General features: G+C 37.3%; 1 protein-coding gene and 1 long non-coding RNA gene across 17 annotated transcripts in view; one reads left to right on the top strand and one right to left on the bottom strand.

The window, feature by feature from the left end:
* Positions 1-171: 171 nt before the first annotated feature.
* LOC122872411 lies at positions 172-10935 on the top strand. Of its 10 annotated transcripts, none has more exons than XR_006377110.1 (13): positions 172-755; positions 2381-2434; positions 3006-4578; positions 5287-5409; positions 5558-5652; positions 5747-5871; positions 7316-7630; positions 7897-7949; positions 8168-8282; positions 8552-8613; positions 9101-9282; positions 9466-9633; positions 10532-10935. It is a non-coding gene; the product is annotated as an uncharacterized LOC122872411 (long non-coding RNA). The 10 variants fall into 10 exon arrangements; XR_006377108.1 differs by having other exon boundaries at positions 174-755; positions 3261-4578; XR_006377111.1 differs by lacking the exon at positions 172-755 and having other exon boundaries at positions 768-2434; positions 3006-3073; positions 3261-4578.
* aox6 (aldehyde oxidase 6) overlaps positions 10777-16927 on the bottom strand; it is a 20470-nt gene continuing 14319 nt past the window's right edge. For all 7 annotated transcript variants that reach the window (XM_044188601.1, XM_044188605.1, XM_044188602.1 and 4 more), the window contains 12 exons: positions 16822-16908; positions 16542-16733; positions 16182-16409; positions 15714-15809; positions 14599-14727; positions 14342-14416; positions 14183-14235; positions 13989-14103; positions 13801-13866; positions 12904-13092; positions 12125-12292; positions 10777-11361 (listed from right to left, as the gene is read on the bottom strand). In XM_044188601.1, the coding sequence (XP_044044536.1) occupies positions 11311-11361; positions 12125-12292; positions 12904-13092; positions 13801-13866; positions 13989-14103; positions 14183-14235; positions 14342-14416; positions 14599-14727; positions 15714-15809; positions 16182-16409; positions 16542-16733; positions 16822-16908 (1449 nt within the window). In that variant the 3' untranslated portion in view covers positions 10777-11310. The remainder of the gene's footprint in view (positions 11362-12124; positions 12293-12903; positions 13093-13800; positions 13867-13988; positions 14104-14182; positions 14236-14341; positions 14417-14598; positions 14728-15713; positions 15810-16181; positions 16410-16541; positions 16734-16821; positions 16909-16927) is intronic.

Raw genomic sequence — 16927 nt, 5'->3', positions numbered from 1 at the left:
TATGCTTTTGTACGGCCTCATTACTTTGTGTATCCTTTTAGATTGTGTATCTTTTAGACTTATTTAGATATTTGTATTTATTTATTACTGTATTTAATACCAATTCTAATTTTAACTACATAGCCTTTGATTTTGACTTTAGTTTTGTAGTTAACAGGTTTTTTTCTTCTCCTAACTATTGTGCATGTATCTGTTGATCTGGATGGCGAGCTGCTGCATACAGTTGCTCTTACAGGAATAAATAAAGTTGTATTGAATTGAATTAAACTGAATTGAATCCCTGAGACATGAGAAATGTCTCTAAAACCAAAAAACTGCCTGCTTTTAAACAACGGATTGGCCACTTTCTGTCAACGTCACGTTTATATGAATAATTTCATTTTGCAACACAAATGTTTAGAGCTGAAACAATTCAATCAAACTGAAATGGAAAGACGACGAGGTGTAAAACAATGGAAGTCTGGACTGAAATTATTACTGAATAGCCCGGAAGAACAGTATAAAATGGTTTAGGAAAAATAAATCACAACATGCTGTGTGTAGCTGCGGTTGTGCTGTCAGGCCATAGGAGCCAAAACTGATTGATTTGTCAGATAAAGGAAAACTTGTGACATGAAGTGTTGTGGCTCAGTACTTAAAGAACTGCCAGTACAAAGCTGAAGTTTCATAAGGACCTGCTCGTCAGCTCGTGACAATTTACTCTCCTCAATATGCATTCACCAAGTGAGCTGATATTCTTTGTCAATGGGAAAAAGGTGAGAGCATTCATAAACCTATTTATTGCCATTAATTAGCTATTATTGTGAGTAATTAATTTACTTTTTAATTAAAGGTAAAACAAGCTGTATCCGCTGTAAAAAGGTTACCAACAAAGAGCAGTCCAGTAAGAAACATAGTAATCCTAAAATACATTTTAGATACTGTGCAAATACAGTATCACAGCAAAATCTAAAATACCATGTAGTTACTGGAGCCTAAACAGAAACATATGTTAGAAAACTGTTGACTGACCACTGTGCTGAAAGTTTCTGTAGACATATTCTGGTAATATCACAAAATACAATCAAGATAAAATAATGTGAACACGTCAAGCTTAAATAACTTGAAGAATATTAAGTGAAAATATTAGGGGGACGTTTGGAAAAAAAAGCATCTAAATATAATGTAAAATATGAACTTTGCATATCAAAACAGCAGATACATGGTAAACTTGTGTATTTGCCTATTATGCCAATGAAATCTCCCTCATAAGCCTGTAAAATATTGCATTTATGAGAATTACTAGCGTGACAATAAGAGAAAACTCCTCTACTGTCTCTCCTTTGGTCTTGTATCAATCTGTGTCATCTACTTTTATTGCAGTTAGCAGTTTTCTATATTTCCCATAATGCTCAAAAAATGTCTTTCGAACTCCACTGTGCGTTTCTGCTTTTATTTCCTGTGAAATAGTTTCTGTTTTTGTGAGAGTTTTCCCTTTAAAGATAGATGGTGTCATATGTTGTTCAATTTACAAAGCCCCCTGGGGATATATGATTAAAATGTTGAACTATGCCTCTAAAGAAGATATTCAGTTAACAGATAAAATCTTAAAACGATGTACTAATACCACTATTTATTTGGGTTAGCTGTTAATTAACCTATTTAATTCACTTTTTTGGTCTGAATTTTGATTTGTTTTATAAATGTTGGCCAAATAAATGCTCATCATCTATCAATCATCATCCTTTTGAGGCTCCTTAATGTCCTCCATAATTTCTGGTCATATATCAGTAAAAGGCTAAGAAGACACCAGTAAAGGGCTCTGAGGCTCATGAGAGTCAGCAGACTGCAGCTCCCCCTGTGACCTGTCACACACACACACACACACACACACACACACACACACACACACAGTGATCAATTATCATAACAGAGAGCTTATTTACTGGTTGTATCTATATGTATGAAGTCATCTGATGGAGGGCTGATGCTCACAAAGCTCTTCGTTAATGGTTGCTGCTGTTTAATGAAACCCATGAAGGACCGTGCAATTACTTTAATGTGTAGTTTAATATATTCTTTTTTTTTTTTTTGGTTTTTCTTCTTTACTTTAAATTTGTCCTCTTCTGGTTATTTTGTCTTTGCTTTCCTCTTAATTCTGGCATTGTTTGTCTAGTTTTATTTTCATCCTTTCCCCTTTTCTTTCCTTTGTTTGCTTTTTCTTTAATTTTTTTGTTCCCAATGTCCTGTCTTCCTTCCTTTATTGCTTTTGTCTGTTTCTTTTTCCGTCCTTCTTTCTTTCTCCATTTATTTTTCCTTCCTTCCTTGTCTTCCTGCCTTTACTGCTTTTGTCCATTTCTTCCTCCCTCCCTCCTTCCTTCCTTCCGCCTTTCCTTCCAAGTTATTGAGAAGAATGCAGATCCAGAGGAAATGCTGCTCAGTTTTCTGAGAAGAGGTTGGTTTTATTCTGATCTATTCTTTCAAAATAAAATCTGAAACTACTGTTATCTCATAAGTTGTCGTCATTTCAGGTTATGAATAAAATTAGGGTATTGTTGTAGGGCATTAGCTTAGATTTTCTCATGTATGTTTAACAAATAAATAAAAAGGTGGAATATCATTTATATACATTTTGATTTATTTAAATAGTAATAGTAAAACCCAACCTATAAAACAAATCTAAAGATGTATTATTTAAACTTACTGTTTATTGAGTTTAATTAAAAATATAATATAAAGCATCTAAGAAAATATGGGTTTAATTAAAGCTGCAATAGAGTTTCTCTGTTCTCTCTGTGCTGTGGGCGTGGCACTCCCTCTCTCATCACCCAACACACCTGCGCCAAGCCGCACACCTGCGACTCATCCACTAATCAAGCGCTGCAGCGTATCAACCCCGGCCTTTTCCTTCCACTCATTGCCAGCTCGTTGTTTCAACCCGTGTGGTAGTTCACGTCCCCGGCTCCTAGACCATTTGTTCTAGTAGCTTTTCTCGCTTGTGCTAACCTTGCTCTCCTTGTGCTCAGGATCACTGCCTTCCTGCCTGTCATGCTTGCTTTGTCTCAGCCACACGCACCTCCGGACTTGGACCTCGGTCAGTCCTCATACCCCTCGGTCTCTGTCCTCTGGTTCCCTTCCCTCAACCCCATCAAGTCTCTGGAGAACTGTACAATAAACTCCTTACCTCTCTGAGTCTGCATTTGTGAATCGCGACAAGGTGACTTGTATGAATGAACTATTATCTACATATAATGACCAGTCTGTCCTCTCCTGTCCACCAGTTGGTCTGACTGGTACTAAGTACGGCTGTGGAGGTGGAAGGATGTGGAGCCTGAACTGTCATGGTGTCCAGATACGACCACAACCAGGAGAGAGTTCTTTATCACTTTGTGCCTTCGAAACGAGATCAGTTTGCATGTTTATATGCTGTGACGTTCCTTGATTTGTGAGGGGAGTCCTAAAAATAAAGCTTTTCACTAGCCTAGTTATACGTCAGTTTATTAATATATAACTATGATTTTATCAGCTTTCTATTTTGATTTTAAACATTTCAGTAAACCTAGCTGTAAACTAGGCTTTTTATTTGTTTTCTAGCAGTAAAAATTATCAGATTTTTATATAAATATCTTCGATAGTTTTCGGTTTAAACTTTGAGGTTGCAAAAATCAAATAGGAGTGTTCTATCCATGACCTTTGAACCATGCAGATGCTATACTGTATTATATATATATATATATATATATATATATATATATATAATGTAATATATATATAATGTATTAATCATGAATTTTATCTTGAAACAGAAACTGCATATAATTGCATGGCTATCATCATCTCAACTTGGGGTTTAGATTTGACTCACATGCAGCGTGAAAACACGGTTTGGATTGTAACCTACAGTGTGTGTGGTACAAATCTATTTTTACACTTTCACTGAGCCTGTTTGTCCTCACAACAACTGAACCGATGCTCAACAGAATCTAACAAAGACTCCTGTCACTGAAGCATTTATTTATCTGATCAAACAAATCAGCTGTCAGACTGGTTTGTCACATTTGTCCACAGCTCTTATCAGAGGCCCAGCCCTGTGCTGACCCGGTGGGTCGTCCCAGCATGCATCAGTCTGCCTTCCAGCAAGCCACAGGTGAAGCAAAGTACTACGACGACCTGCCGCTGGTCCAGGGAGAGCTCTTCATCTTCATGGTGACGAGCACCAGAGTCCATGCCAAAATCATTCAAGTAGCATTCTATATCTACGAGTCAAAGATTTAGTGCCCCCCCTGCTGGCCATATCCAAGGACTACAACCCAAACAGTGGCCTTAAACCATCACTCGCTAGGCTATAGTTGTTAATTCAGTTTAGTCATTTTCTCTGTCTTATTAAGTTATGTCAACACATACAAAACAGCCCTTCTTTTCCTTTATCACCTGGTCTAACCATCAGTGTTGTGTCTCTCTTCATAAACCAGTAAAATCGACCCGTCAGAGGCCCTTAAGATGCCCGGTGTGGTCACTTTTGTCTCTGCTGGAGATGTTCCTGGGGCCAACCGCAGACTCTGGCTCAATAACCCCGAGCAACTGTTTGCTGAAGAAGAGGTACTTTAAACTTCTGGTCAAATAATACATCAATGTCCAGATAGAAAATAACATAATTATCAGATTTTTTTTTTAACGATGATGCCAATATTTTAGTTTATGTTGAGATTAAGCTACATTTTGTTCAAATTGTTTTCTCAAATTGTTACCTTTTCTAGGCCTAACTTAATTGATTGATTAGTTCAACTGAAAACTAATATCAACAATGTTGACAATCAATTAATCATTTAATCATTAATTTATCAAGCAAAAAATGACAAACATTTGCTGGTTTCAGTTTCTCAAATGTGAGGATTTGCTGTTTTTTCCTGTTTTATATCATTGTACACTAAATGTATTTGAGTCTTGGACAGCTGGTCTGACAAAACAAGCACTTTTATAATAATTAATTCATTGATTAATCAGACAAATAATCAACAGATGAAAATGAATGTAATCCAAAGCTTTGGGTATAATCTATTGATAGTTAATAGCAAAAGATAATCATTTAAATTTAGAATTATTATGGAAAAGATAAGAAAAAATACTTAGCACTTCCCCCCGGGTGGCATTTCCTTTATATTGAAGGTGGATGACAACAACCATCAAATAAAACCAACTTTAGCCAGTATACAATATTTCAGTCCAAGTCATACATGTATGCATGTTGTATTGTCATTTGTTTTTTCTTTGCGGTTTCTAAGTTAATGCTGTCTGGTGTGTCTGCAGGTGCTTTGCGTCAGTCAGATCACCGGTGCAGTGGTGGCAGAGAGCAGGCAACAGGCCAGGAGAGCAGCTCAGAAAGTCCGGGTCACCTACCAGGACCTCCAGCCTGTCTTCTTCACTATAGAGGTATCAAAAATTAACCCTTGGCTCTAAACCGCTCAGACATTAATGGGCTCATAGCAAAAATGGAAGTTCAGGAAATATGAAACTGAGTGTTTGTGAAGACAATAAAGAGGCTTCCTTTGAACTCTGTTTGTCTTGTTTTATCCTCCAGGATGCCATAAAGCAAGTCTTACTTTGAACCCAAGCGGAAGGTGGAGAGGGGTGACGTGGACGAAGCCTTAAAGAATGCTCAACATATTCTGGAGGGTAAACCACTTTTACCATAATGTATAAAATCCTACATACTATATATAAAATATCTCCTGGCATCTTATAAGTTAATATGTGATGTTGGCTGCAGATGAGATCTATATGGGCGGTCAAGAGCATTTCTACATGGAGACTCAGGGACTGATCGCTGTTCCCAAAGGAGAAAATGAAGAGATGGATTTGTTTGTGGCTACTCAGCACCCCGCCTTCACTCAGGTCAGAGAAACTAGTGGTTTTACTTTATAACTACAACTCATATAATTTTCATTGTACATTGCTGACCATTTTCCAAAGCCTACCATAGGTTTTTTGATTGATTTCCTACTTCCCAGGCTTCTCTAGACCTTAAACTTATTAAACAGGGAGCAGTAGGAATTGTTGTTCTTAATGCATAAAACATTATACCTTTTGAGATCCTAATATTTGCTTATTGTTTGTCCTCTGGGTTTTATTTTCTGTTATTTTATCTCATAAATGCAAAGCTGTTTGGCAACCCAAATTGTCAATCTGTACAAGCTGATATTCATACTGAAATGACCTGAAATCTGCTGCAGCGGTTGGAAAATCAATCAAAACATTGTGGTGTGCTTTAAAATGGCAGGCAGTAATTACTGGATGAAAATGAGGCTGCAACAAACAATTTATTTCATTAACAATGAATTGTTTTGTCTATAAAATGTCAGAAAATAGTGAAAAAATGCCCATCATAAGTTCCCAGAGGCTTCCCTAGGCCTAAGGTGACATCTTCAAATTGTTTGTTTTGTCTGACACACAGTCCAAAATCCAAGGACATTCAGTTTACTGTCATATATGACTAAAAGACAGCAAATAGAACCAGCAAATGTTTGGCATTTTCAGTCAACCAATCAATAAACTGATAAACTGACTAATCGTTTCAGCTCTAGACTAAACTATGCAAGACCAGATGTGAAGTCCTTTTAAATCTATGCAGTTAAGACTAATCTATCTTTTTTAAATTTTATTTATTATTAATCTGTGTTCTTTATTTTGGATATCCGTGTTTTGTTGTGTATTATGTACATTTGTCAAGTATGTAATGTATATATTACTCAGTGGTGGAAAGTAACTATGTAGATATACTCAAGTACTGTACAATTATAAGGTACTTTATTTACATCACTTTATCTTTATACTCCACTACATTTGAGAGGGAAATATTGTACTTTTACTCCACTCCATTTAATTGTTAGCTATAATTACTGGTTACTTTATTTTACATACAACAAATATGCTCTCATTAAATATGATGCATTGTTATAGATTAAACCACCAACAGTATATAAAGTAGTTAAAATTAGCTCCACCTCGACCAACTACCACATTAAAATGCTACATACATGTTAAAAGAGTATATTTTACATTGTGTATTTATACTTTTATGTTTAAGATCTGATACTATGACCGTAAAACCAAAGCAAACCTGTGCAGCATTTCAATACTGAAGTACTGATTTGTTGCTTGTATCAAAGGATGATCTTCAATTTCAAAAAAATTATTTTATCGATTTGACTTTGGTTTAATTGGTTTACGTTAAACTTCTGTTAGATAAGTGTTAGAGTCAGACTAGCAACATTATGGTCACGAGCTGTGCTCCTCAACATTGATCTCCTCACTGACTGGTTTTGTCTCCCGATACCAGGAACTCGTCGGCATAGCGCTGGGCATCGACTGCAACAAGATCACCTGCCATGTGAAGAGGCTGGGCGGAGGCTTCGGAGGCAAAGTCATGAAGATCGCTTGCCTCTCTGCCATCACTGCTGCGACAGCAACTCATTACATGGAACAAAAAATGCTCTCAGAGTAAACAAAGATAATGTGATTTTCAGGAAATATCAGTAATTTGTAAAATATGGTTTTATTTGTAAGAACTGGCAGGGCCATAAGCTGCTGTCTGCAGCGAGGAGATGACATGCTGATCACCAGCGGCAGACCCCCCTTCCTTGGAAAGTACAAGGTATAATTATTATTCAAAATCACAACTGATGTTGAAAATGTTATATTCATTTTAGAAACTTGTCTTGCACTAATTCATTTTTCATACATTTAAAACTGTTGCTATTGAAATTTTGTGCACGTTTGGAACAGTAAGAACTTTCCTGGTATCAAGTTTTAATATCTTGAAAAAGGCAGTGAGACTTTTGTTATGCTGCTTAATTTGAACATAAGGATAAAATCTGCAAGTGAAAGCCGACATTGATTTTCCTCGTTTCCCCCTTGCAGATTAATGAAGCTTTCTTCCAGAAGATAAGTTTATCTGCAACTGGATTCTTTATGTATGTAAATTATTTATTAAGATCAGATTTGTCACATTTATCACATCAATGTAATTGTTAGGCCTGTATTGTCCTGCAACTTGGCTGTTCTGTATCTCTAGTGGTTTTATATTTTGTTGTTTTAAAGTGAAGCATTAAAGCTCTTTACTAATTTATTATTTATCACTTTTGTTAATAAATAAATGTAATGTGACTGACTGTGTGTCTGTGTGTTGCAGGGGACCAACCACCGATGTTGACTGGGAGAAAGGTGAAGGTCAAGCGTACTCTTACTTCACCTTCGGCGCCTGCTGCTCAGAAGTAGAGATCGACTGTCTCACTGGGGATCACAAGGTATATTCACTCGTTAAAGTCCTAGAAACCTAGAAAAGAATGTTTAAAATCAGTTTATTGCTGCTGTAGTTTGGCTCCACATTCTTTAAAGCTGCCTCTTTAACCTCAAGATAATAAAAACTAGGCTTTTATAGGATAAGGATGGGATAATAACTAGGATAAGACATGATTTACATGCATATTCCATTAATTACATTTAGATATAATGTTTGATGAAAATGACCCATTCATCTTGTACTTTACCAGCAAAGTGAACTTGTTTGTTGCAGAACATCCGGACATCGTGATGGATGTTGGGAAAAGTATCAATCCTGCTTTGGACATTGGACAGGTACAACACCATCTCATCCACAGATATTAATAAATGTTAATCCCCCAAAGTCAACTATTACTATTATAACCCTTTTTGACCAAATAGGTCTAGGAACTATGGAACCAAATTAACTAAACTCAGAAAATAAAACTATGAACAATAACAGGATTACAAAAACAATGGAAGTATTTGAATTTTCCTCAGTCCAGTTTCTGTACAAATCAATGTCAGATATAAAATCACAATCACACCATATATACAGTAAGTATATTAACGTATTACTTGTTGAACCCTCAATCCTACTGGCCTCAATTCTGCTAAAAAACATCTGGTTCTGATGTTGGACTACCACGTGGAATATTTTGGGGGAATTTTCAAGATTTTGCTGAGTTTATGAGGTAACACAAACCATCGATATATCTATAATATATATTTATGATTATCTCAGAAAAGAACTCCATAAATGTTTTATGGATGAATAATATCTGTGAGTTATGTTTAACAGGTGGAGGGAGGTTTCGTCCAGGGCGTCGGCCTGTACACCATCGAGGAGTTGCAGTTCTCCCCAGACGGAGTCCTGATGACAAGAGGACCGTCTCAGTACAAGGTCCCAGCGACATCCCAGCTGAGCTCAACGTTCATCTGCTCGCTAATGCAGAAAACCCCCACGCCATCTACCTGTCCAAGGTACCATGGGCTTTATACCTAAAGACCCACGGACTCATGACTTGACCCACATTGTTTTCTAAAAATGTTTTTATTTGATAAACAATTCCTAAATTCAATTCCAGCTAGCATTAAAATGGTCTTAAAAAGTCTTTGATTTGTCTGAAACCTGAAGACATAGTATTGACTGTCTTGTTGTTCCAGGGTATCGGCGAGCCTCCGGTCTTCTTCGGCTCCACCATTTTCTTTGCCATCAAGGCGGCCATCGCAGCAGCACGCAAAGAGAGAGGACTGGGGGACACTTTCCCTCTGAGCTCGCCTGCAACAGCTGAGAAGATCCGCATGGCCAGTCAGGACCACTTCACTAAAACGGTACGAGACCTGCGGTCCATGTTTAAGGCTGGCAGTGTACTCCAGACAAAGTCAGACTTGGCAAGTTTTAACAGGCTGTTGAACTGATGCTGTGTCTAAAAACTAATTGAAACTTGAGCTCTGGTCATTCACGCAAATAGAAGCATCATGCAATTCTTCGTGTAGTTTGCAAACTCGCCATTTTGCCCGTTTAAACACGCCATTCTTTAAATCGTGCAAAGCTCGGATAGCAGTTCACGGTATCAAGAATGTAGCAAATTCCTGCACTGTGCTGGAGTTCACTATATTCTTAACAAAACACAGCTGAAAAAGCTTGTGGATTATCTGTGGATTCAGTAACAATCCCAGTTTTCTATGTCTTTTTTCTTGGTTTACTAGGTAGAAATATTCTGATAAGGTGCATTTGTTTCCAGATTTATAGTTTTAACTTATTTTGTCTTCAGCTCTAGTGTCTGTTCCAAAACAGTCTGAGTTGGAGCCAGCGGTTCAACTGAAAAAAATGTTAGCTAGCTACTGGCCACAACACTCATTGAGCAAACATGGTGTTAACATCTACCAGATACACTGGTAATTACTCTAGATGTGTTAGGTGAGAAGATGCGGCGCAGATACTGAGCTAACATACAAATATTATCTAAACTACCGGTAATATGGCTGCCAGAAGCCATGCTATACAGTATGTTACATAGTCCATCCATTTTAATTCTGAGAAAACATTAAACATTAGTACTCCATGTAATTGTTGTACCAGCCACAATCTCCAAGAACTGTATGCGAGACCAAATGTTTGCCTGTTATATCACTTTCCCCAAATATTTTCAACCAGCACACTCTCCTTACTTGCATCTCCTAACCTCCTCCTGTCAAATGGCTGATTAACAGCACTTCGCTCTTGCAGGCCTCATCTCCAACGGATGGGACAGCGACCCCGTGGTGCATCGACGTGTGATCAGCCTCAGTCCACAAGGAGACAAATCTGCGTTAGTTTACAGACTGCTTAGTATGGCTGTACTGTGACATCTTAGTTCTTTGTACAGAAGATATGATCATCAGTGAGAGTCTGTCATGTACTCGTACATAAGTAGTGTTCTTTCTTTCTGTGGTTGTGTGCTGCTACTGGATGAATATAGAGGAAACACTAGGTTTATTTAATGTATTTAATAACTGTTTAATCGTTTATTCTTCTGCTATTGAAATAGTGATACTGTAGGATAAGAGCACATTCATTTCACATTACACACTGTTACAAATGAAAATACATGTAAAAAAAAAAAAGTTATAGAGTATATATTTTATATACACTACTGCTCAAAAGTTTGGAGTCACCTGTTAAATTGATGATTTTCTTCTTTCCTTCAATAATGGTTATTTTAACATAGATAAAAACACTATAATTATACACCAAATGTATTATTTACATTTGAAATAGTTTTAGAATAATTAAATGATTAAATTTCCGTTCAGTCGATGTCCCCACAGTGTTGCGTGACATGTTTTTCCCCCAAATACTCTTCGATTTCTAATTTGTTTTGCAATCCAGAAAAGCGTGACTCGAGATCGCCAAACTTTTGAGCGGTAGTGTATATAGTATATAAAATAGCTATTAGTTATAATTAGTATTATTGTCAGTCTAGCTTTAGTTTGATCAAATAGAGAAAAAAAAAAACAGATTTAGTTTTAGATGTTTAAGGCCCACAGTTTGAAAGATCCTGGTTTGCTGGCTGGAATCTAGAAACAAAATAAAACAACAAACAAACAAAAAAACAAACAGAAATGAATAAATTTAAGGCGATCATTTTAATATGCTTTGCAATGGACACAGATGAGTAATACTTTAGGCAATAATGATGTTTATGCTGCAATACGTAAACTTTTCTATTAATAAGGAATATATAAGAAATCATTTTTCTTGTTCCTTTTGTTTAGTTTAATTTATGATAGCTTACCTCATCGCAATAAAGATTATTTTACAAGTGACTATTTTGCTTCCACAAACAAAACAATGAGGAAAGATCAAATATATGAGAAGGTAATCAATTAAGGAAAAATAGATGTAAGTGTTGTACAGTAGCTTTCTCTGTATGTAACAGGTATAAGTTTTCCAATTAACCTGATCATTAATATTGACCTTTACTTAAAAATCAGGTAACATGTTCTTGTCTGACCACAGCTAAAGAAAAGCTTGCTGGAAAACCAGACAGGCTCTTTTATTGTCCTTGAACATTCATTTATTTAATCATTCACTTAAAGTCAATTCACAATTATTTTTTAAAGGCTGAATGCATCCTAGGATTTCTCCTGACATTGAATTAAGTGCAGTTGCAAAAACTCGTCAGTTGAGTTTTACTGGAGAAAGCTAAGTGTTTTATAAAAGGTCTAAAGGCTGTTTCAGATGATTTTACACCTTGACAAAAGAACATTTTGAAAGAAACACTAAAATGTTTACCACTGGATTTACTGAGTAAGAACACCAATATTTCAGTATTTCTACCTTCTGAGTGAACGGGGAGGCACAAGCCAGACAGGCCCTCTCTGGTGTCGCAGGGCTGTCCAGGGAAAACGGGCCGACTAACCCGGACTCTGAGCGGGCTGCAGCCACGGCGTCTTTGATGGCGAAGAACACTGAACTGCCCAGGAAGAGGATGGGTTCTCCAATACCCTGCAGAGCCGGAGAATCATCGGGAACATTACTTGTTACACAGAATGATGTAAACAGCAGAAATCCAAAAAAGGTAAAAAAAAAAAAATAATAATAATAAAACAGAATAACACTGCAAACAAGGAAGTCTGAGACGAGGATGCCAAATATTGAATTTTGAAAAAGCACATCACAATGTTTCTAGTTATTTTAAAATACGACCAATGATGAATGTTTTAATCCAAGTTCCAAAGTCTATAACTGGACTATGAATGGCTTACTGGCTAATAGCTGTTCCTTCAAAAGCATTTGAACGACTGTATTTCTGCCTTACAGAGTGGACACGTTTGCTCCCACTGTCTTTATGCAAACACCATACAGTGCAGCATCTGAATGTCATCTGCATTCAGGATCTGCACAGCGATTCAGGAACGTACTATAACTGCACAGTCAGGCTATCCAGAATTGTACAATAAACCTTATATATATTTTAAATATAAAAAAAAAAAAACATGATCTTAAGAGACCTGATAGTTTCTCTTCCTTGTTTGTGTTGTAGCAAGAAAGAAAGAAAAACAAAAACAGAAATTCAGTAAACCAGAGGTGTACATCTGTAAATCATGACCTCTGACCTTAGAGGAGTAGATGGCATGGGGGTTGTGGGAGTCTGACAGCAGATAAACATTGAAGTGAAGCGGCACATCGCAGACCGCAGGGATCTTATACTGAGATGGACCTCGAGTGTACAGGAGCCCAGAGGGGGAAAACTTCAACTCCTCCAGAGTGTAGAGACCCAAACCCTGCATGAACGCTCCTTCAATCTGAGAGAAGGAGGGAAGAGAGGAAGAAAGTATAGTTAGAAAAAGGGAAGAACAGGCAAAATGTCCCACTTAGTATGTATCTTGATCACAATAAAAAAAAATGTAATCCATTTAAATAATGCTTTTTGCCGGTATATCGTATCAGATTTTTTAAACTCTGAAATATTGGCCTCAAAAATCCAGTCCAGTTCCAGTTTTAATTAAAAACAGTGTTCTGAGACAGTACACCCAAGTACACACTCACTTAAAATCAGCAATGAGAGGGGACCATAAAATAATAAAGTACATCAGCGATTGTTAATTTCTGGAATCATTTCCTTGAAAGAACTAAAATCTTAATGATTAAAACAACTGACAGAGATCCAAGTAAATATTCATCTATTTGTTAGAAACACGTATCTCATATTAAATCAATTGTATGCTTGCCTTTACAACCAAACAGAAAGACAAATTTTACATTTTTACGTGTTCGGCTGACCTGCTGTGCACTGACTACAAGAAAATCTAAATTCATTGAAATTTTGCTAGTAGAACAATGTCACCATTTTCCCTATAATTAGTATCAAGTGACACAGTCCTTCCTAGAAACCTTCCTTACATATTACAGTTGCATAGCTGTTCCTTTAAATAATTAGGTATATGTAAAATAAAGTGTTACCATATTTTATTATTTTTCTGCCTTAATAGTTAACAACAGACTAGACTCACCTGGCCGATGTCTACAGAGGGGTTCACACTTCTACCGATGTCGACCACAATGTCTGTCCTCACCGTCTACCAGAAACAAAGACAAACAAGTTCTTTCAAATTCTGAAAATGTCAGTCTGTTACAATGAGTCTGACTAATGTCCAGAGTTAAGACGAAAGAGACTGAGATGAAATGGTTCAGTTCTGACCCTGTAGTCTCCTGTGAGGCAGTCCAGCTCCACCTCACAGCAACACGCTCCGAATGTAAAGTAAGCGTAAGGCTGCCCCTCCATCTTGTCCCAGTCCATGTGAAGGTCTGGACCTCTGAGGACACACAGGAAGCTGTTACTGTCACTTGATAAATAAATAAATAAAAATCAGACTAAATTGATTTCTGCCGTACCTGTAGAATCCTGTAGCTGATAAACTGATTTTGTCAAAAAATGCTGCCGTGATCTGAGTACAAAAGAAAGAAACATTTTTATCTGTCATTAAAGTTTCCAATATCCCCATAGCAATCAGTCACTGAGAATTCATGTTTTCCTTTCTTATCAAATCATACCCAACTCTCCCATGATCCTTTGGGGTCCTTCTGCCTGATTGGCTCCAGTCGCTGGTACAGAGTCTGGCAGGCATTCTGAATTAAAGAAAAATGAAAATGATACTTGCAAGTATTATTATTATTATTATTACTACATTTGAAAGTCTTTCAATCAGGCCTGAAATAAGAACATGGAATATTTAGCCCAGTTTATCTACAGTAAGAATACAGAATAGGTTATTGCTTAGAAAGGAAAGCAAGCAGGAACTGGACTTAACCTTGACCGCCATGCCATTGGCGTCAGTACCGAAGGAGGCAGCAGAGGGGCAGGTGTTGGGAACAGTGTTGGTGCTGGTTTCACTAATGTAGATCTTAGAGAGCGGGATATGAAGCTCCCGACTCACCACCTAACAGCAAACAGGAAACAAACCCTGAGCTGAAAAGGTAATACTAGCAAAATTCTCTATTTTTGTTATTGGCAACAAATCCCATGAAAAACACCTCACAAATATATAGTTTCATTTTTAAAAAAGGTTCAGTAATTTCCTTTCACTGTAGTTTTTAGCGAACAAACAAGGTTCAGTAATTTCCACATGTGGTGCTGTAGTGAGTGTTTGGGGCAAACAGCTGTGTGGGACTGAGTCAGATAAACTACAGTGTGTTTGTTCATGTGATGAAGGAACATGTCACCCAGTGCAACAATATGGTTCAATGATGTGTTTTTAATAGTTTTTGGACAACAATGGAGCTATGCAGCTCAGAAGAAGAAGCTACATCAGGCTGTGATACATGCACAATACTTGTTAGTATGATCAATTCATTGTTGGTTTTGATCTTTTCAGAGTTTGTTGACAATAAGAAAAATATAGAATATCACCCGATTTATCCTTTAAAATGTCAGAAATTTTAATAATAATAAACAGAACAAACTAAAGAATTAAAACTGATGGCTAAGAGGCAGACCTGTTTGAATTTGACAACCTGTAAAGGAATGTCACTAAACATCAAATTATTATTTTTTTTTTTTTTTAAATTGCGATAAATTTGGACATAAAGTTTTCAATGATTCATGATATTGTTTGAATGCTTCAAAGGTAGGGAGACACCATAATTAAGGTTTCATATGGACACTCTGCCATGCATTGGACCTGGATTATTTTAACTACAGGCATTTGTTTCGAAAATTACCACAGTGACGAGAGTGAAATCTATCAATACATATATTACGTGATCATATTCATGACATTTACTAGCAGTCTGTGAATGTTTGAATGTTCCTAATCAACAGGTGGAACAGTGGGTAATAAATTATTTAATTTGCTGATAAAGTTAGGTTGAAGAGCCTGTGATGTCCTTTGGAGGCCAGTGGACACTTGCTGCTTTGTCACAGTACCTGTTGCATTTTAGTGTGGATTCCCTGACCCATCTCCGTCCCGCCATGAGTGACCAGAACAGAGCCGTCTTTATAGATGTGAACCAGAGCTGCAGCCTTTTCCACAAACAAACAAGCACAATCACCATCACAGTCAATAAAAAAATAAAGATGACTGACAGATAAAAGATAAAGCAAATTAAGGTTTCTGTGGAAATGTGCACTTTTTTCTAGCAGTGTGGCAATCAATAGACTTGTCAAATTAATTAAGCAGAATAACATTAACATTATCTTAAGGTAGCCATGTCTGAAAAGTTGAACATATTTACCAGCTGCATTTGTACTATAATCCTTGCAAAATTTGATATAATTGATACTGATATAAGCCAGTATAGGTGGGGAAATATTGTATAACAACCCAAAAACCTTATCAGTGCACGACTAAAAAATTCCATCAAGTTGAGAAAGTCCAAAGTCAATCCCACAGACCTGATTTAAGAAGCTTTCTGCAAATGCAATCCCATATTTAATGGGGATGATGGACATCCCCCTCTTCTTCCAGCGGTTCTGCTGGTTAAACTGGTCGACAGCTCTGCGGCGGGCCCTGTAGTCAGATTTGACCTTACATTCCTCCCAGCAGCGCAGCATGTTCTCTGGGCTGAACTCAAACTTGTAGTGGGTGACTGACGGCCCCTTGTACATGTTGTTCTCCCGAATCTGATGAAGAATTTGAAAACAGGAATTCGTCTAGTATTTGGGAAGTTCTTTATTAAAAATTTTGACCAATCAGCACAATAGTTCTCCAGTTGAATGACATCAAGTGTATGGCAATACATCATGGAATATGACCTGGTCTGCTGGGCGACCCAGCACCATGGCCACGTCGTTGACCATGTTCTCCACGATCATGATGCTCTGCGGCACGCCGAAGCCCCTGAAGGCGGTGTTGGAGGGCAGGTTGGTCCTGCAGGCGGCAGCACGGCCCCGCAGGTTGGGGATGTTGTAGGCGTTGTCCATGTGAAGCAGAATTTTTTCTACTACCTGCAAGAAGGAGGAAATCGACGATTACATGGTTTTTTTTCTGAAGAACACACACAGTTGAATAACAAATAAGGCCGCTTTTACCAACCAGAACAGATTCATCGACAGTGTTGCCAGCATTGGTGTGGTACTGGATATCTGCAGCCACAATCCTTCCATCATTCATGAAACCCACCTGAAGCAAACAGTAATCA

The sequence above is a fragment of the Siniperca chuatsi genome, linkage group LG24 (assembly GCF_020085105.1).
Source record: "Siniperca chuatsi isolate FFG_IHB_CAS linkage group LG24, ASM2008510v1, whole genome shotgun sequence".
NCBI classification, from domain to species: domain Eukaryota; kingdom Metazoa; phylum Chordata; class Actinopteri; order Centrarchiformes; family Sinipercidae; genus Siniperca; species Siniperca chuatsi.
This window is presented reverse-complemented; position numbering and strand designations above follow the sequence as displayed.